The 19044-nt window shown below is 65.8% G+C and overlaps 2 protein-coding genes across 12 annotated transcripts in view; both read right to left on the bottom strand.

Annotated features, from left to right (window-relative positions):
* The window catches only part of SMARCA4 (SWI/SNF related BAF chromatin remodeling complex subunit ATPase 4), a 30889-nt gene extending 14703 nt beyond the window's left edge, over positions 1-16186 (bottom strand). For 9 of the 11 annotated variants that reach the window (XM_075076210.1, XM_075076209.1, XM_075076207.1 and 6 more), the window contains exons 1-16: positions 16001-16186; positions 12646-12711; positions 8785-9076; positions 7917-8049; positions 7100-7498; positions 6287-6385; positions 5601-5859; positions 3964-4090; positions 3676-3849; positions 3240-3413; positions 2963-3130; positions 2798-2848; positions 1631-1761; positions 1180-1237; positions 655-773; positions 230-380 (exon numbers count right to left, since the gene is read on the bottom strand). In XM_075076210.1, coding sequence (XP_074932311.1) covers positions 230-380; positions 655-773; positions 1180-1237; positions 1631-1761; positions 2798-2848; positions 2963-3130; positions 3240-3413; positions 3676-3849; positions 3964-4090; positions 5601-5859; positions 6287-6385; positions 7100-7498; positions 7917-8049; positions 8785-9006 — 2265 coding nt within the window. In that variant the 5' untranslated portion in view covers positions 9007-9076; positions 12646-12711; positions 16001-16186. The remainder of the gene's footprint in view (positions 1-229; positions 381-654; positions 774-1179; positions 1238-1630; positions 1762-2797; positions 2849-2962; positions 3131-3239; positions 3414-3675; positions 3850-3963; positions 4091-5600; positions 5860-6286; positions 6386-7099; positions 7499-7916; positions 8050-8784; positions 9077-12645; positions 12712-16000) is intronic. The other 2 variants (XM_075076204.1, XM_075076201.1) reach the window with 1 other exon arrangement.
* Positions 16187-17322: 1136 nt separating this feature from the next.
* TIMM29 (translocase of inner mitochondrial membrane 29) lies at positions 17323-18919 on the bottom strand. Its single transcript, XM_075076095.1, is given in 3 exon segments — positions 17323-17900; positions 17902-18179; positions 18787-18919. Coding segments are annotated over 3 exon segments (777 nt in total). The 5' UTR covers positions 18905-18919; the 3' UTR covers positions 17323-17519.
* Positions 18920-19044: the final 125 nt, after the last annotated feature.

The following is a 19044-nucleotide window of genomic DNA, read 5'->3' on the forward strand; positions in this document are numbered from 1 at the left end:
CTTCCCTCGCAGGGCCGCCGGCGCGCTTCGTTGCGGACACGGGGCCAGCCCGGCTCGTCGCCCCGCGCCACGCGCCGGCTCTGCCCTCGCCTCCCCGTTCCCTGCCACCGGCACGGCCCAAATTCCGGCGCCTCGCCCCAAAACGACCCCCCTCCCCGCCCCCGGCAGCGCCGTCTCAACAGGCGTCCCGCGCGGAACCGCGCGCGCTGGCGGGCGGCGCCTCCCTCACCTGGTACTGCTTGAGGACGCCGTTGACCATCAGCGTGGACTGCTTGTCCACCCTCTCGGTGACGGCGTGGGCCACGGCGTAGTACGACTGCAGGCCCCTGGCCAGAGCTTGAGACACGCCGTATTCGTCATCGACATCTTGCTTAGCGTTCCTGGGGGGCGGGAGGGGAAGCAAACGGAGATAAGGAAGATGACGCCGTTGGAGGCAGAGGTCAGGACCCTCCCGGGCAGCCCCGACCGTCGCAGGGTGATTTGTTTTCCCGGGAAGCGCCAAATTAGGCCTCGTTTTGGGAGGAGCGCGAGCGGAGCAAACGCCGCCCGCCGGATTCACGCCTCCGACACAGCGCCCGAGGTTTGCGGAGGCGGCTCCGAGCCCGAAGGCGCCGCGAGCGCGGGTTAAGAGGCGGGGGGGACGACGACACTCACTCGATAATGTGCCTGGCGTCCACTTCCGAGACGTCGTCGCTGTCTGGATCGGGGATCTTTTTCTTCTCCTCCACAGGCAGGGCGGGCTGAGCAGGTTGCGGCTGCTCCTCTTCCTCCTCCTGCCGGGAGACACGGGGCAGGGCCCGCCTGAGCACGAAGCCGCCGCTTCTCCTCCGCACGACGGAAGCGGCGGGAGCGCGCGGCCGGCGGCTGCCCCTGCGCTGACCACGACCGAGGCTACGGGAAGCGCGGCCGGGCGCCCTTCGCTTCCCCAGCGCCCAGAGGGAGACGTGGGAAGGGGCCGGGAAGGAAAGCGGGCACCCCCTCGCTTCGTTTACATGGGTTTTTGGTTTTTAGTTTCTTGTAAATACGCTTATTTGCGCTGAGCGACGCAGATCTGTGCTGGAAAGAGGGATTCTCGAGAGGGGCTGCGGGCGGTACCTATGGCCGTTTCCTACCCTCTCAAACCAACTGATATAAACCTCAAAAATATTTAGGGTCTGAACGCGTACGGGTGTTCCTTACCTCCTCCTCCTCTTCTGACCCACTTTCTTCACTGTCAGATCTCGGAGCTACTTCGTATCTAATTAAACACAAACATTAATGATTAATGGCGAGCCCGCCACCAGCAGCCCCGCACGGGGGCGGCGCCGTTCTAGAGACCCTCGCCTTGAAACCCGGGTTTTGTTAGCCGCAGCAGCGTTGGGGTTTTTTGTTAAATAAAATGCTTATTTCTTTTCCTCCCCCCCTCGCAGTTCACGCCTTCACGTGCGCTCTCGGGGGAGCGTGGGAGCCCCGTGGCCGGGACCACCCCCCACCCCCCCCGTGAGCCCTTTTCCCACATCATTTTAGCGGCAGCGCAGGGGGAGGCCGATGAAACCCCTCGTTCCCAAGCTTCCCTCCCCGCCGGCCAGCGATCCCCGCGCCGCCGCCGGCATCCCTCGGGCTCCGGAGGGGAGCTGCCGCCGGGACGTACCCGGGGTTCATCTCCAGCCAGGCCTCCAGCTGCCCCGCCTTGGGCGCGTCGGTGCCGGTCAGGATCTTGCCGCTCTCCACGTGGATCACTTTGACGGGGAGGTCGCTCATTTGGCTCGTCTCGTCCAGCGGCTGAGGGAGCAAAGTCAGGCGGCGGGTCAGCGTTTTGGGGTGGGGTGGTTTTTTTTTGTTTTTCTGACTCAAAACAGAGCTCGCGTTTTACATGCACGTCCCCCCACCCCGCTTCCACCAAACCTGCCCCAGGACCACCGTGAGGAACAGAGCGGCGACTGCTCGAAGTACCGCGTCGCCAGAGGACGGGCGAAGCTCGAAAGATGGCGGGGTTTAATGTTTTGCATCAAAAAAGGTCCCTCTTTGCGGCCGTCGGGGGGGGGGAAAAGGTCCCTCTTTGCGGCTGTCGGGGGGGGGGGGGTGGGAAGGTCCCACTCCCAGCCCATCCTGCCGCAACCCTCTTTTAGGAGGTCTCGATTTGTGAGAAGAGAGGGGATCGTCCCGCTCTGCTCCGCACTGGCGCGGCCCCGCCTCGAGCGCTGGGTGCAGGACATCAAGGGTATAAAGTGACTGGAGAGTGGCCAGAGGAGGGACACGGGGTTGGGAAGGGTTTAGAGGGGAACCCGTACGAGGGGCGGCTGGAGTCCCTGGGTTTGTTCAGCTGGAGCAGAGGAGGCCGAGGGCAGCCTCATGGCGCTCTGCAGCTCCCTCCCGAGGGGAGGAGGGGGGGCAGGGCTGGTCTCTGCTCTCTGGTGCCCAACGCCAGGGCCCAAGGGAACGGCAGGGAGATGTGCCAGGGGAGGGTGAGGCTGGGCATTAGGGAAAGGCTCTTCCCCCAGAGGGTGGTGGAGCCCTGGAACAGGCTCCGCAGGGAGGCATCACGGCACCAGCCCGGCGATATTCGAGGAGCACTTGGACACGGCCCCCAGAGACACGGTGTGAATTTGGGGTGTCCTGGGCAGGGCCGGGAGCTGGGCTCGATGGTCCCTGCGGGTCCCTTCGCACCCAGGACATTCGCAGGTTGCATTTAGCCGCCCGCTGCGTTAGACCTCGTCACCGGGCTCGCGGCGGGGGCGGCTGTAACGGGCCTCGCCAGCGCGCGGCTGGCGTTCCCTACCCGACTCGGCACGGCGCGGGCCGAGACCACCAGGCTCACCTCGCCGTCCGGTCCGATGGCCGGAGCCTGCCCTTCCGCGTTCTCTGCCTTCTGAAAGAGGAGGATGAGGGTGGTTAGCGACCCGGCGACGAAGGAGGCGACGAAGGCGGCGCCTCCGCAGCGACGTCGTTCCAGCCCTGCCGCGAAGCTTCGCTCTCAACTCACCTTCTTCTTCTTCTTCTTCTTCTTCTCCTTGGCCACCTGCGCGGCCTTGTGCTGCCGCACCAGCTCCGTCAGGTTGGCCACGTACTCGTCCGTCTGCTGCAGCAGGTAGGCCAAGCGCTTGTCCTTCTTCTGATCGATGAGCTTGCGGTACCCCTCCTCATCTTCAGCCTAGGCAGAGGCGGACCGTCAGCGCCCCGCCGAGCGAGACGAGCCCTCCGCGCGCCCCCCGAGGCGTTACGGCTCGCCGCGGACGGCTTCCCCCGCCGCCGCCGCTTACCATCAGGCGGCGCATCCTCTCCTTCTCGATCCGCTCGTTCTCCTTCTTCTGCTCGCGCTCCGTGTTGGCGTGGTACGTAGCCACCGCCTTGGTCAGCTTTTGAATTTTGCCTGTGACGGAGCGATGGTATTCCTTGAAGTCTTTAGCGTGCTGGAGGATGCTGTTGAGGTATTCCTGCGGGGGAGAGGGCAACGGGCGGCGTCAGGACTCGGGCACTCAGGGCTCCTGCTAAGACACCCAACGCCGCAAGCCACGGAGACCGACGGCGCTTGTATTTAGTGAAACAGAGTATTTCGGTTGGAAGGGACCTACGCCGATCACCCGCTCCAAAGGGGGTCTCTTTCTAATCCCCTAAAAAAAGGGGAATTCCCTAGAACACTTTGGGCCGGCCAACCCCCGCCGGCGGCGGCCCCGCGAGCAGCGCTTCGCGGCTCACCTGGTGCTTCTGCCGGCGCTTCCGCTCTTGCTCGATCTTCTGCTGCTTCTCCAGCTTCTCGGTGATGCGGGCCTCGCGCAGGGACTGCCGCTTGCTGCGCTTGTACGCCTTGGCGTTCAGGGCCGTCTCCAAGGCCGTGTCTCGCCTCATGCACACCACGACTTCCTGACGCAGCTTTTGGGGAGATTCAGGTTAAGGGAAAGGGCATTAATCCCGCGGGTGAGGCTGCGGAGCGTTAGGGGAGCGTGGCGAGTGAAGACCCCGGGCTCCCGCTGCGGGAGAGCTTACCTGTCGCTGAAAGTTAAGCAGCCTTAATGCTTTCAGTTCAATGGTAGCTTTGGTTCTCAGGTCACCAGCCAGGGAGCCAGGAAGGTTTTCCAGCTCTTGGATGCGGTGAGCAATGCGAGCCTGCAGCCTGGGAGGGGGGAGGAAGGAGACGGGACTTTAGGGCAGGCCGGGACCAACCCAACGAATCCGCTTTCCCTCCTCTCCCGGCGAGAAGCCATCGGGTCGAGCTCCCGTTTCGGAGGCCCGACCTCCAGCGAGACGGAGGCTCCCGGCACCCAGCGTTTTAGCTCCGCTTTGATCGGCCGCCCAGCAGGGCTCCCCCGCAGCGGCCGGCGCCCGCCGCCTGATAAAACCTCAGCGGCGAGAACCCCCGCGAAGGTTTCGGGAGGTGCCGGCGAGCGCCGCACGCCCCCAGCACGTGGATAAGCGGTACAAACGGGCCGGGGAGGCGTGAGGGGATGCTGCGGCGGTGCAGCCCCCCACGGCCACGCTGGGATCCCAGCACAAGCCCCGTTGGGCTGTTAGCTTGGTCGTAAGGAGCTGGGGGCCGGGCAACCTCTGCCCCCCCTGGGCCGTCTCCTGCCTGAATGGCACATCAGAACACCCCGAGATCTCAGGATAAGCCCCCTCTTGCTGTTATCTCGGCAACCTCTGCCCCCCCGGGCCGTCTCCTGCCTGACTCGGTACCAGAACTGTGGCCAAAACGTACAATATTGACCAAAGTCAACCATCTCGATCCTACAAATAGCGATCCAAGAGGGAGACCCTTGGAGCTCTCCGGGACCGCAGCGGGCTGTGGGACACTGTGTCTCCCCCACGGATGGGACACCCCGCAGGGGTGGGGATCCCCCAAGGATCCCAGGGGAGCCCCTCGTGGGGGGGGGAGCCCCTCGCAGGGGAGGGAGCCCCCGAGGATCCCAGGGGAGCCCCTCACGGGGGGGGGAGCCCCTCGCAGGGAAGGGAGCCCCCGAGGATCCCAGGCCTGACACCACGAGGTTCGCCGGCCACGCGCCGACAAATGCCAGCACGTAAAAGTGCGTAATTTGTGAAACCCATGGAAAGGGAAATTTTATTCACGGGTTAACCTTGGCGCGTGCGCGTGCAATGTGACGAGACCTCTACGTTATCCTTATTCTTATAAGCCGCTGACCAAGTCTGAGGCTAAGATCGGGCCTAGGCACACCTAGACTTCTCTCTGCAACAAGTTTAGGCAGCGAGGGGGGTCTATTCTGAACCTGGTGACCCAACGGGAGGGGCCTCCGTATCCCCGGCATCCACAACCCCTCTGAATCGTTCTGACTCGAGCGTTCCTCCGTTCTCCTCGGTAAGAAAGGAGAACTCTGTGTAAGGAAGACCCTCGCCAGTCTCGAGTCTAAGTCGCTGCCGACTGTAAAAAATTCCGTCCAGCCGCTGTTCCAAATCGGCCGACGCCGTCAAGAGCTCCGCGACCGAACCCCGTGGCCTGCCTCCAAAGCATTACTGCACCTTCGGCTGCCAACTTGAGCTGTGCAGCCCATCTATTTGCGACAGTCCCGGTGCCTTCGGCCGCACCCGCGAACCCGCACCCGCGACAGACGCCCGGGCGCGGGGGGAGCCGCCGCGGAGCCGGCGACCCGAGGCGCGGCGCGAGCCCCCACCTGTACTCCCTCTCCTGCAGGATTTCCACCGGGTCGAGCCCTCGGGGTTTCTGGATGGGCGTGATGCGGTTCTGCTTCTGGTGGAGCTGCACCATGGGGGCTGGCTGGGCCGGCTGCCCCGGGGACTGCGTCTGGGGCGGCATGACGGGCGAGGCGGCGGGGGGCACGGCCGGCGGGGCCGGCGAGGGCCGGCCGGTGGGCTGGGGAGGAATCAGCTTCTGAGGTGTGCTAGTGGGGGCTGCGGCATTTGCCATTGGTCCTGCGGAGGGAAAAACCAAACCAGAGCGCCATCAAGAAAGCGGCAAAGGGAAAAAAAAAACACCTCTCTTGTGAGGGGAAGCGGCTCCGCGTACGCGACGCCCCGCCGCGGCACGGCTCGCCGGCTTCCCTCCCCTCTGCCACACCGTAAATCGAGCGGCGAATAAACCCGAGGGCCTCCCCTCACCCAAGGCGAGGCCGTTAAACTTTGAACGGCCACCTCGCAAAGCCCGCACGGCGCCCGGAAAAGCTCAGGCGGAAGAAGGCGCTGATAAAGCCGGCTCTTCGGAGAGCTCGGTCACCATTTTGCAGGATTTTAACCCGGAATCCCCGAGCCCGCAGCGGCGGGGCTCTTCCCCTCCCGCCCCGCCACCCCTGACGGTTCTGCTTCACGGTTTAAGGCAGGTTTTGGTGCCAACGAGCCTCACCTTCCGGCCAGGGCTTGGGGGGGCCGCCGGGGGGCTGCCCAGGCATTCCTGGGGGAACTCCTGAGGGTCCGGGAGGGGGCATGTTAGGCCCTCCTATACCTGCAGAAGGGCCAAATAAAAGGCAGAAAAAGCAAAAACCACGTTAAGGTGTTGATCTTTGCCTGCGGTGACCAGGAGCGAAGCTTAGCCTCCCGCTTCGGAGGGGCCGGCGGTTTTGCGAGCACGTAACCCCCCGCCCCAAGCAGAGCCCACGCTGGGGGGACAAACCAGCCCCCCACGCCCCAGACTGCCTGCAGGGGTCTCTGCCTCACCGCTTCAACAGCAGCCGGTGCGGTGAGTCCGAGTCGTGGGTTCATGGAACCATGAAGGTTGGAAAAGACCTCTTGGGTCATCAAATCCAGCCCCAAACCAAGCCCCAACCACAAGCGCGGGGGCTGGTGGCCTCCTTGGCCACCCGGGCACTGCTGGCTCATGCCCAGCCGGCTCTCAGCCAGCACCCCCAGGGCCTTCTCCGCCGGGCGCTTCCCAGCCCCTCTGCCCCAGGCCTGGGGCGCTGCCTGGGGTTGGTGTGACCCAAGGGCAGGACCCGGCACTTGGCCTTGCTAAACCTCATACAATTAACCCCGGCCCATCGATCCAGCCTGCCCGGATCAAACCCCAACCCCCGGAAAGCCCACGGCCACGAATCGGGCGGGCTACGAGACGCACGGGTGGGAAAAACCCAAACTGGGCGACAGCGGCGCGGGTGAAATCGGGGTAAAACCTCCTCCCGCCAGCGAAGCCCGGCGCGAGGGGAGGAGGGGCGGCGCTCACCGTGAGGTCTGTTGTAGTTTGGAGGTGTCGGTCCCGGTCCAGGCCCTTGCACTGGTCCTTGCACTGGTCCTGTCCCGGACACGGAGGGCGGAGGTAGTGTCGGCATTTGCTGCTGCATTCCGGGCATGGGGCGCTTGCCCTGCACCGCCATCTGAAGGTGGTCGGGCAGCGGCTGCCCCCTGGCCAGCATCTTGTAGGCCATGATCTGCGCTCTCAGCTGGTGCAGCTGGTTCTGGTTAAAAGGGGTCGGGCCCCGGTTCTGCTGCCCCAGCGCCTGGGGGTCGGTGCCGTCCAAGGGGACTCCCCCGGGCCCCGAGGACATCTGAGGGCCGGAGGAGGGACCGTTAGCCGGGACGGGGCTCGAGGCGTGCTCGGAGCCGCCGAGCGGAGAAGGGTAACCTGGCGGGAGGGAGAGAGCTGGTTAGGTGGGAGCGAAGCCCTCGCGGTGACGGGGGTGGGAACACAGCCAAAAAAGGGGAAAAAAAAAACCCCTACAGAATCCTCTCCTCCCCCTCGGAGCCCGCGCCTGCTTTGGACATGGCAGCGGTGCTAAATCCTTCCCCAAAAATCAACGATTTAAAGCGAGCAAAGCTCTTGGGCGCAGGGGGCCGGGGCGGGAGGAGGGACGGACGCTCCTTCCCCCGGTTTGACCTTCCCCCGCGGCCCGTCGCCGCTTTGCACGACTACCCCGGCGGCCTCCCCGCAGACGCGTAAACAGAAGAGGGAAGCGAAGAGCTGCAGGCGCCTCGGGGCCTCCGGACCGACCCACGGCCCCATCCCCACAAAAATAAGCTTTATTTCTCTCACAGAAACCAACCTTGAGAGTGTTGATCCATCGGGCTCGGAGGGGGACCCATTCCCGCGTGCCCGCCGGGCCGCATTCCCATCCCTTTCATCTGGCCGTAGCGAGGGTCGTCGGTTATTCCCTTCTCGTGCATGGAGTCCATGGGCTGCCGGGGGAGAAAAAGCAACGTGCCAAAACCCACTCCAAAGACGCGGCTACGCCGCTCCCGGAGAGCGCAGGCGGCCGCGCCGAGGCCAGGCGCGCTCCGGGCACGAAGGATTCGCCGCTCCCGGTGCTCCCAACCGCCTCCGCAAAATGAAAGCCCGTTTGGTGGCAAAAGACTGACTGTCGCAGGGAACCACCCGCGTGAAACGGCGTGGAAGGGAGTCAGGGCCTTAAAAGCGCCTTGAAACCGCTTAAATGTTTTGCCTGCGGGGTTTTTCCCCAGGTCTGTCAGCTGAAGGTGGTCAAAAAAAAACTACAGATTGAGAAAGACTGAGGGAAAAAGCGGGTTTGGATGAGAAAATAGAGCAAAAAACGCGAAGGCTTTGATGGAAATGGAAAGGGAGAAGGGAGGCTTGTCCTCCCCGAGCTCCGAACTCCCCACGAGCGGAACCTTTGCAGACGTTTCCCTCTCCCTCCTGGTTTCGGAATGAGACCCCCCCCCACTTGTGATCGGGCATCGGGCTGAAGGGACGGCTGCGACACCCCGACGGTCGCGGCAAGCAAAACCCACGCACTCCGCTCTGAAACAAACCATTTTCTCCTCAGACTTCCCGCCTCGAGAGAAATGCCGCGCACCAGCACCCAAAAAGCCGTAAGTTAACGGGAAAACTAAGCTCCCCACCCCGTTCTTCCCCCTCGCACCCCCGCGGCACGTGCTTTTTCGCCCCCCCCTCACCTTGTGCATCTGATGCATGTTGTCCTGAGCGTAGCCCCCCGGCCCCTGGGGCGGCAGCGGGTGTCCTGCCGAGGGCGGCCCGGGGCTGGGGCCCATCATGCTGTGTGCGGAGCCGGGAGAGGGTCCCGGGCTGGGTCCCAGCATGGCCCCCGGCGAGGGGCCCGGCCCCGGAGAGGGCCCCGGGCGAGGGGTTCCTCCCATGGGAGGATCCGGAGTCGACATGGTCACAGCAGGCGCCGGGAGAGGGGTCCTGTCGCCAGAGAGCTCGTCTCAGCCGGAGCTGCCGCGGCTCCTGGAAGAGCCCCCGAAACGGGCGCAGAAAAGGGAAATTAGGGTTAGGCAGGGGCGGTTGCCCGCGCGCGCGACGGGGAGCCCTTGCTAACGAGCCGAGGGCACGTTGGCGGCCCCGGCCGCGCGGGCTTCGCGACGCCGGAGGCGACGGGAACGAGGAACCCGCTCCCGAAGGCGGCGGCGGCGCCGCGCGAGCGCTGAATGCTCCGGGGACTCGCGCAGGCAGCGCGCCCTTGTCCGGTCCGCGTGGGAAACCCAGGGTTTTTTCCAGCTGAAGTGGTTTTACACCGGTTCTGGGAGTGGTTTTTAGGCACAGACGTTGAAATCGACATGAAGACGCCTCTACGCTTGCTTCAGCCTCCGGCAAATGTAATGCTGCAAGTGCGGGTTCAGCCAAAATATCCTGGAAGTGGGCAGGGGAGCACTGAAAACCAGCGCCCGAGAGAGACTCAGTCGGCTTAAAAGGACAAATTGTGCGGAAAAGCTTCGCTCTTACGCAAGAAACCAGAATTTCTGGTTCATTCAGAGGCAGCACAGAGGAGTTATTAACAAAAAAATCGGACGCTCGTCCCGATGCGGGGCTTGGAAACGTATTTGCAGCTACGGCCGAGGGCCGGGGACACAGAGAGCCCGAATCCATCCTCCAGCCCTGAAGCGGGATCGATTCCACCCAAAGCGCTGCTCCCACGGCGGGAAATCTCGCTTCTGCCATCGCCAGCGTAATCCGAGCGTGGAAAGAACGGAAGGGAACTTCTCTGCGTGGCGAGCGCCGCCAGGTTTGGTTTATTTCCCCTTGAAAGCGAGGCCTGACGAGACGCGATGGGGGAGTTTTCGCCCCGAGGGACTCGCTCGGGGGGCAGAGCTCACTCTCACCGACCGGCGTCACTGTTGCGGGCGGGGAGCCGCTCCGGGCAGCGAGGGCGAAGGCCGGCCGCGAGCCGAGGCGATCCCGGCCGCGCCAAGGGGACGTCTGGCCGGGGCCCGTCCCGTTCGACGGGGGCAGGGCTTCACGCACCAGTTTGCTGCTGGTATTGAACTGGGAGGCGCTGTCGGCTCTCGGGAGGGCCGAGGCCGCGCAGGGGGAGCCGGACAGGTCAGAGCGTTGGGCGATCCGCAACAGCACGGAGACCAAGGAGAGCAAACGCCGGGCAGGGGCACGGCCCCGCAGGCCCCGTCCAGCCCAAACCCACCGACCGCAACGAGGGTCTGAGGTCCCAGCAATCATTTTGGCTCCGAAATACGGCGAAGAGCGGAAGCGTGGGGGTGCTTTGTTCAGACGGTCGATGAACGCGACGCCCGGGTAACGTAGGAGAGCGGCTCCCACGGCGCTGCCCCGCGCGGAGCCCGCCGGGACGGCAATCTGCGGCGTCGCCCCGCTTTCACCCCGCCGCAGCTCCCGCGGGATGTAAAACCCCCAGGTCGCCGCCGGAGCCAGATCAAGGCTCGCGTGCCCGTGAGGCAGGTGGACAGAAGTTAAACTCCAGGTAAAACACAGAGGCGGCATTATCGCACCCAAAACCGGTGTTTTTCGGAGCGGCGAGGCCGGGGAGAAGCCCGCACGCGTGCCACCAGCGCCAGCACGGGCCGCGCCGGGGCAAAGGCCTGCAGCCACCTGGGAAGGCGAATCCACGCCGGGGTTTCACGCACCGCAGCCGCGGGAGCCGAGAGGAAGCGTCGCCGGAGGATCGGGATGCTGCGTCTCTCCAGCACGTGCGTCGGGGAAACGAAGGCGCCCTCCGTCCCGGAGGCCGATCTGCAGAAATCCTGGGCTCAGGGGGGAAAGAAATTCGTGAGGTTTGCGCTTGATGTCTACCGTCAGAGGATGACAGAAGGCCAAAACGCTCCTTTTTTAAGGCCAGGCCACGCTACAGCCTCTCCAGGATCCACCTTGAGCGTCTCCTCCCTTTTTACACCTCCGCTGGAGGCCCCACGGCACAAATTCGGGACATTTCTCAAGAATTAAAGCATTTTAAGAGGCAAGCGGCGACACGTTCCGGCCGTGCGGGGTATCCAGACCAACCGAAGGCCCACGAGCGCGGGGCAGGCGATCCCTCGCCGAGCCTCCCTTCCCAGCCTCCGCCAGCCGGGGCCGGGCGGCATTTCATCCCGATTCGCTCTGGCAATTTGTGGTCGCAGGTGTTTATTTTTCCTTTCCCTCCCGCGCTGTTGGTAAACACGAGGGGAGCCAAGCGCTTGCCACAAACACGGCGTCGAAGGGGTCCGTCGTGCCTCAGACCGCAGGAGCTCTCGGCTTCTCGGCGTCCCGCCCGTCCCAGAGCCGGGGGGGACTCAGGCGCCGGCGTTTCCACACGAAAAGGTGCAAAGCGGCCGTTAAAAAGCACAACGTGCCTAAAAGCTTCCTTTTCCCCTCGTCCTAAATCCGTCCAGCTCCGCAGCGGTGCCAAACCCACAGATTTAATAACCTCGAGGAGCCGTGGGCTGCAGAAGCGTAGGCGGCCTCCGAAGCTCACGTTCGTTTCCTCCTGGAAAACCCAGGCTTGAGCGAAACGGCGGTGATTCCCAGGACACGGCACAGCCATCAGGGCGGGGAAACCTCCCAAAAACGCCGAGGCGGGCGTCCCGCGCCGGCGGGGGAGGCAGGAAACGTCCTTGGAGGCGAACGGAAGCGCCCTTCGCCGGTTCGAACGTCTTTTGGGCGCTGGGGAGGAGGCGTGGGCTCGCCCTGGCTCGGGGGACGCCTCTTCCTCGGGCCGCGCCGCTCTTCGCGAGGCTGCGCCTCTCGCCCTCGAGCAGAAACGCCGCGGCTCTTCGCGCTTCGGGGCTCCCCGGTTGAACAGAAAAGAAGGTTCAATACTCACGTCGCGCTGCCCGGCCGCCGGCCTCGGAAGGGGAAGCGCGCCGGGCCCCCGAGGCGCGGCGGCGCCGGCGGCGAAAGGGAACAGAAACGCGCCCCGTCTCGCTCGCGTGTCGGCGGTTCCGAGCGCGGCGCTCCGTCGGCGCGGCTGTGCCGGCGCCGGGTACCGCGACGATTCGGCTCGCCCGGCTGCGGAGTTTCCCGGCGGAGGGGAGCCGGGCCGAGGGGCCAGCCCGCCGCCGAGGCGGGGGTTTATCCCCAGTTTATCCCCGATTTATCCCCAATTTATCCTTCCAGCCTTCGGGAATCCTTCTCTTTCCGCCCCGAGAGGAAAACAACGGCTGCAGGAGCCAACTCGCTCTCCGCTCGCCACGGCTAACGAGGAAGCGAGGACTAACGAGGCGTTTTTGAGGGGAACAGAGGGACCTCCCGACCTGTGGCTCGGCCCCGTTCGAGCGGAGCCGCACCCCTGGCGCTGGCTTTTCTGGGAGAACAACCAAAAGCAGCAGCGCGCTTTGAGGAACCATATGGAATTGTGAAGTACTTATTCGTTAAAAAACGCGGTCTGCCCTTCTCCGGCGCCGCTGCAGACCCCGGCCTGGGCCAGCGCCCACATTACCCCTCCGCTGTGGCAGGTTTAGCCTTATTTCTAAGTTAAAAAAAAAAAAACAAAAACCCCTCCAACCCCCTCAAGTCACCCGCGGGGGCGTCTCGGACCAGCCCGAGGCGAGGAAACCCGGGCTGCGGGCACGTACCTACGGCATGGAGGTCTGCGACGGCGCAGCGGCGAGGGGGGTCTCGGACCAGCTCTTACCACAGCGCTGCGGGGAGGGAGAAAGGGCAGTTAGTCGGGACCCGGCGTTACCCGGCGCGCGGAGAAGGGCGCTCCACTCCCTTCCGCCCCGTCCCCGCCGCGGCCAGCGCCGCCGGCCCCTCGCCAGCCCCTTCGCGGCGGGAGGGTAAAGGCGCAGCAAGCGATTTGATGGGTTTGGGGGAAATTTGCTTACTTACGGGTAACCTAACGCCCGCAAGAGGGTGCGGGAGAGGCGAACGCCGCACCGCTCCCAACCCCCCCGTCTGCGGCTCTGAGACCGCAAACCCACAGAGGGAGAGGCCGTCTGTCCGTCCATCCCGCCAGCGGCTGCTGCCAGCACGTGCCGGCGAGGCCACCGGCACATAGAGGCCGCTGCGGTGATCGCTGCCTCCTCCCCACGACGGGGCCTGGACCTCCCCGGGGTGGGGGACTGGGGGGGGGATTTGGGGGACTGGGGGGGGGGGGGTGTTTGGGGCAGTGATGTCCGTCGCCGCCACGCCGTGAACGCGCGGCGATCAATTAAAGAATTAAAATTAATAACCCGCGCGCTCGCTACGGCAACGGAGGGTTCACGCGCTCCTGCGCAAAATTACATCTCGCTCCTTGCCACGAGCGTAATTTCATTTTTTTTTGAAAGAAACCCTTGCTCGTAGGCCGGGGTCGTCGCTACGCCCTTGATTGCAGGAGGAAAACAAGCCTTTCTTAATTAATTCCAGTTATTAGTCAGGGGTGGCTCCCAGTTTGCCTATTTATGAGGCTTTTCAGCGCGTTTTTGTAACGTACCGAGCCAGGAGAGGCGGCTGCGTGGAAAAAAAAGCCAGTTCTCTGAAAACCCGGCGTGTTTTATTCGCGAGCCCAGCGCCGGTCACTTAAAGTCACCCCCCAGAGCTCGGGGCAGGCTCAGCCCTGACTTGTCTCGTCTCGGGAGAAAAGGTTATGGGGTTTTTAAGCTTTTCTAAACTTTTAGTGCCAAAACAAGCCCAGAAGCTCAACCGGTGCAGGGAGCAAACGAAACCCGCCGCCTGATGCCGCTCGTTTCTTCCTTCGCTCGCAGCAGCTCATGAATTTTAAGCAGCAGCTGCACAAATCCCTTAATTACCACCCGCCCCCCGCCTCCTCCAGACTCCGATCTTCGAAGGAGGAAAATAGAAATTATTCTAACAGGGGAAATTAGCAGCAGAGCCCCCGAGCTCGCCCATCCGTCCGTCTGTCTGTCTTCCCTCCCATCCCAACGGTGGGCGGGGCGCAGAGCGGGAGCGGCTCCGGACAGCGCCCATCGTTTGGGGGGAAAAAGGGGAAAAAAAACAGGGGAAAACCCCCCCTCGGAGCCCGTACGAGGCCTCCACCACCCCCGCGCCTCGCCGGGAAAGCCAAAAATCACGCTCTGCTGGCGCAGGAAAACGCCGTGTTTCCCCTCAAAAGATCCGAGCGCTGCAGGGAAAGAATTCAGGATTATTTTTCCCTGAAATCAGGGGCTTATTCATAAAAACACCAAGGGTTCGGTGGCCCTCGGCAGCCCAGCCCAGGGATCTCCCCGCGGGGTGATGCTCGTGCCCGGCTTTAATGCCTCGGGAACACGCAGCGGTGGAAAAAAAGGACCAGATCGGGGAATGCGTCCCCAAAATCCCCCCCCGGTGCTGGCCGGGACCCCCAGGAGCAGCCCCGAGGGACCCCCAATAGCCCCAAGGGACCCCCCGACAGCCCAGATGGCGACGCTGCCTCAAAACAAAAGACGGCGGCGCTGAGGGCTGCGCCGCCAACAAAGGGGCGGCGGATTCGCCCCTCGAAATGGAGGATGACGGCCAAGACCCCCCCCCCAAATCCAAGGGAGGGGGGATGCGGGCACGCGCTGCTCGGGCTTTGTGCGGCACCGGGGGGTTTCTGCGGGGCTTTTCGCTAATGAGTGTCGTGATAAAAACCACCACCCCCCGCCCCGTGACATCCCTCCCCCCCCCAGGATGGGGTCCCTCACTGCCCCCCATCCCCACTGATGCCGGATCCCCCCCATTGCCCTGCCCCAAGGGCAGCCTTTGTGCGGGGAAGGTGATGGGTTCCCTGGGGGATGAAGGCCGGAGCAGCTCCCGGAGGGGCCCGGGCGATGGGAGAGTGACCCTCCCCACCCCACGTCACCCCAAAAAAGAAGGGGGAATCAGTTAATTTTAGGGGTGGGGAGAGGGGAAGGGAGAAGAGGGTGGGATGGGAGCGAGGGGATGGAGGGAGGATGATCCCAGCATCTTGGAAATGAGGCGAGGAAGAGGATGGGGAGACCCAGAGAGCACCCCAAAAGCAGCTGGGGGGTGGCGGGAGTGGGGGGTGTCCTGGGTTGGGAGGAGGACGAGCACCCCGGGATGGGGGGGTGTAACGGCATCCTCCAGAAGAACAAAGCCCCTCGGGGAGGATGAGGAGGATGGCGCTGGGGGGGATGAAGCCACAAAGGGGGGGGTGCTGCTCCACTGAGAAGGAGGAGGAGGAGGGTGTAAAAAATGGGGTGACAACGACCCCGCGCGAGCAGCGGGGCTGGGGGGGCACCCGAGGACACCCCCCCGCTCAGGGACACCCGGCGGGGGGGCTGAATGGCAGGATTTGGGGGGGACGGACCCCCCTTTTGATGCGGGGAGCAGAATAAGGCGGGGGGGGCACTGCGGTGCCCCGAACCCCCGCAGCAAAGGCGGGGGCAGGGGACAAAAGGGGGGGCTGGGAGACAGAGCCCAGCCTCGCCGGCCCCATATGGGGGGAGGGAGGTGAAAAGGGGGTGCTGATGGGGGGAGCCGGGGGGGGGCACTGAGGGATTGCTGCCGGGGGAGGATGAGGAGGATGATGAAGGGGGTGGAAAGGGGGGGCTGGGGGAGGGCCAGAAAGGGCGACTGAAGAGGAAGGGGGGGCTGATAAAGGGGGGGTAAAAAGGGGGGGTGAAGGGGAGGATGAATATGGGGGCTAAAAAAGGGGGGGGAGGGCGTGGGGGGGTGATGAGGGGGTGAGAAGCGGGGGGATGGGGGAAGGGAGGTGAAGGGGGGTGCGTATTGGGGGGGCTGGGAAAGGGGGGAAGATGGGGGCGGGGGGGGGGGGGATGCTGCGGGTGGCCGAAATGGGGGGGGGGGGGGGGGGGGAAGGTCGGGCTGGCGATGATGATGATGGTGGCGGGAGGGGGGGGGGGAGGCGTGGAGCCCCCCGGCCCCGAACAATGGGCAGCGCGGCCGGCGGCGGCAGCGCTCCGCCGATCTCCCGTGACCCTCCGAGCCGCCGTACCGCCCCCCACCCCCGCCGGTCCCGGCCCGCCGCCCCCCGCCCGCCCTTACCGCGCTGGCGGCCGGAGGAGCGGCTCGCAGGGCCCATCCCCGCCGGGCGGCCCCGTCACGCCGGGCTCGGGAGGGGGTGGGTGGGGGTGGGTGAGGGAGGGGGAAGGGAACAAAGGAGCCGCCGCCGGAGCCGCCGCCGCCGCCTGAGGGAGCGACGGAGCCGCGCGCGCTCCCGCCACAGGCCCCAGCGCGCGTGCGCGGCGCCTCCCGCGCACCCCCGCCCCAGCGCGCGCCGGGCCCCCCCCCTCCCCCAACCCCACCGACAAATAGCAGGGCGCCCTACCGGCAGCGCGGCCAATGAGGGCAGCGGAAGGGGGGCGCGCGCTCCCTCCCCACCCCATCCCCTCCGCAGCAGCCAATGCGAGCGTGGCGAGCCCGCTCCCCTCCCGGCCACTGGCGGAAGTGGGGGGGGGGGGTAGAGGTGAGCGCGCTTTGGCCAATAGGGGGAGGCGCGGGGTGGGGGGGTAGAAGGCCCGCCCCACCCGCTCGCGCGCAGCAGCCAATGGGAGGCGTCCGCAGGTTCTTTTCCCCCCCCCCACCCCAAGCCCGTCCGTCTCCCGCCCTTCAGCCAATCGGCGCGGCGCGAACGGCCTGGCGCGGGCTCCGTCCCCGCCGCGGCCAATGGGGAGGCGGGAAAGGGGAACCGGGGAGGAGCGGGGGGAAGCGCGTGCCTCGCGCCGGCCGCTCGCGGGCGCGGGGAGGGGGAGGTGGGCGCATTGTGAGGCAGCGCGCGCGCTCCAGCGCCTCTCCCTTCGCGCATGCGCAGTGACGGCGGCACTGCGGCGGAGGGGCGTGGCCTGCGGGGGGCGGCGCTTGTGGGGCTGGCGCGGGGCCGTGATGGGGGGGGGCTCGGAGGGGGAGGGGGGGCTCGGGGGGCTGTGACCACCCAGCCAATATTTTGCAGAAAATTGTCAAAAACGGGGCGGGGGGGATAAACCGTGAGCTTTGGCGAGTGCCGGGGGTGGAATTGGGGCTTTTGGCAAAACCCCACAATTCGGGGGCCGAGAGTCACCCCAGCAATTAACACCCCCGGATGGGGCCGTTAATTAATCCTGAGCCCCGCCCCCCCCCGCGGGGATTTAATCACCGATGGGGGGGTGGGGTCTGTTCATCGTCACCGTGGCAACAGTGACCCCCGTAAACCCCCCCCAACCCCGTGCCCGGGGGGGAAGGGGGGGGTTGGGTGGTTATTTTTAGCTCAATTTTTACAGAAATTAAATATTTTGCATCTGGTGGAACCATTGCCGCCGGGTTTGGGGTGAGGGTGGGGGGAAATCTGCCAACCGAACTTAAAAATATAAATAATGGGAAAGCCGGAAAAGCCACGTAAATACGTTAATTCCGCGTCCACTGGCGAGAAGCGGCTGCCGGGGGTCGGGGGCTGCCGGGCCACGTTAACCCGAAATTGATGAGCGGATGCATTAACGGGGGGGGGGGGGGGGAATAACTGGGGCGCGGCGGCGCTGGGGGCAAATCCAGGGGCGCTGGGGGCCGAGGTACGAAGGAGGGTTTCGGGGCGTTAAGAGGCGCCTGCAGGGTCCCCGGTGCCGCCACCGCGTGCCGGTGCCGCCGCCTCGCTCTCGGCGCGCCGGATTTCCTCCGCGGTGAGGGCGACGGGTTGGAATTTCTCCAGGAACAGGCTCTCGTTGCGGTGGGAGCGGAGCTGGTGGGGGTCCACGCGGCGCAACCGCGCCGGCAACCCCAAAAACTCCTCCTCGTTGATGTCGCAGTCCCGTAACCGGGCCCCCAAAACCCACCATCGCCCCCAAAACCCCACGTCCAGGAGGCGAGCGGGCAAATCCCGCCACCGCGGCCGCAGGTACCGGCACCGCGCCGGGTAAAGCGCGGTGTCGTCGGCGTGGGGGGCTTCATAGACCACGGCGGCGAAGAGGAGGTGCCGGGTAGCGCAAGCGGCCGGCGTCGCGCCGCCGCAGCAGGCGTTGGACGTGCCGGTCGGCGCCGGGGCTGCGCGTTGCTGGCGAGAGGAGCAGCAGCGCGTCGGCCGCCTCCACCGTCGCCGCCTCGAAGGATTCGGCGCTGGGGACGGCGGCGACGCAGGCGGCCGCCCCCGCCAGCCCCGCCATCGATGCCGCCGCCACCGCCGGGCGCCGACGAGCGTCCGAGGCCGCCTCCCGCGCCGCCGCCGCGTAGTCCTGCAGCAGCGCCCGCCACCAGCGCCCTGCGGCGGGTGGGCGTCAGCCGGGGGGGACACTCCCCGCCCTGCCCTGCCCAGACCCCCAGACACCCCCCCAAGGCATTTAGGGGTGTCCCAGCTGCTCCCCCCAGACCCCATTATTGGACATAAGGGATCAGGGCCGCCCCCCCAGACCACGCCACCAGCACCCAGGGGTCTCCTGGCTGCCCCCCCCAGACCCCACTCAGTGATCCCAGGGGTCCTAGCTGCCCCCCCAGATCCCCCACCAGGACCCAGGGTTCGAGGCTGCCCTAGAGAACCCCCCCCACCAGACTCAGGGGGTCCCAGTTGCCCCCACAAACCCTCCTTGTTGAACCCGGAGGTGTCCCGGCTGCGCCCCCAAACCCTTCCAATGACCCCCACTGGGTCTCCGTTACCCCCCAAACCCCATTATTGGACCCCAGGAGTGTCCAATCTGCCCCCCCCCCGCCACCCCCAATCATCCCCGGGGTCCCAGCTGTGCCCCCAGACCCCCTCCCCAGCAGCCAGGGGACGAGACTGCCCCCCTAGACCCCCCATTGACCCCAAGAGCACCGGGGTGCCCCCCCGACCCCTCCACGTTACCCCGAGGCCCCCCCGGGCCCCCCCTCACCGATGCGACTCTCCCCGAGGCGCCCCCAGAGCCCGCGGCCCCCCCCGACCGCCGCCGCCGCCATGACCGGAAGCGCTTCCCGCCGGGACGGACCCAGCGACGGACCGGACGGAACCATCGCGGGGGGCAGGAACCACGTCGGCGGGGCGCGGCGCGGGGGGGGCGGGAACGGGACGGACCGGGCGGAACCATCGCTGCCGCGGCGGGGGAGGGCGGGCGGTGAGCGGGGCCCGGGAGTGCCGGGACCGGGGGGTTTTG

This window comes from Phalacrocorax aristotelis, chromosome 28, assembly GCF_949628215.1.
Source record: "Phalacrocorax aristotelis chromosome 28, bGulAri2.1, whole genome shotgun sequence".
NCBI lineage: Eukaryota > Metazoa > Chordata > Aves > Suliformes > Phalacrocoracidae > Phalacrocorax > Phalacrocorax aristotelis.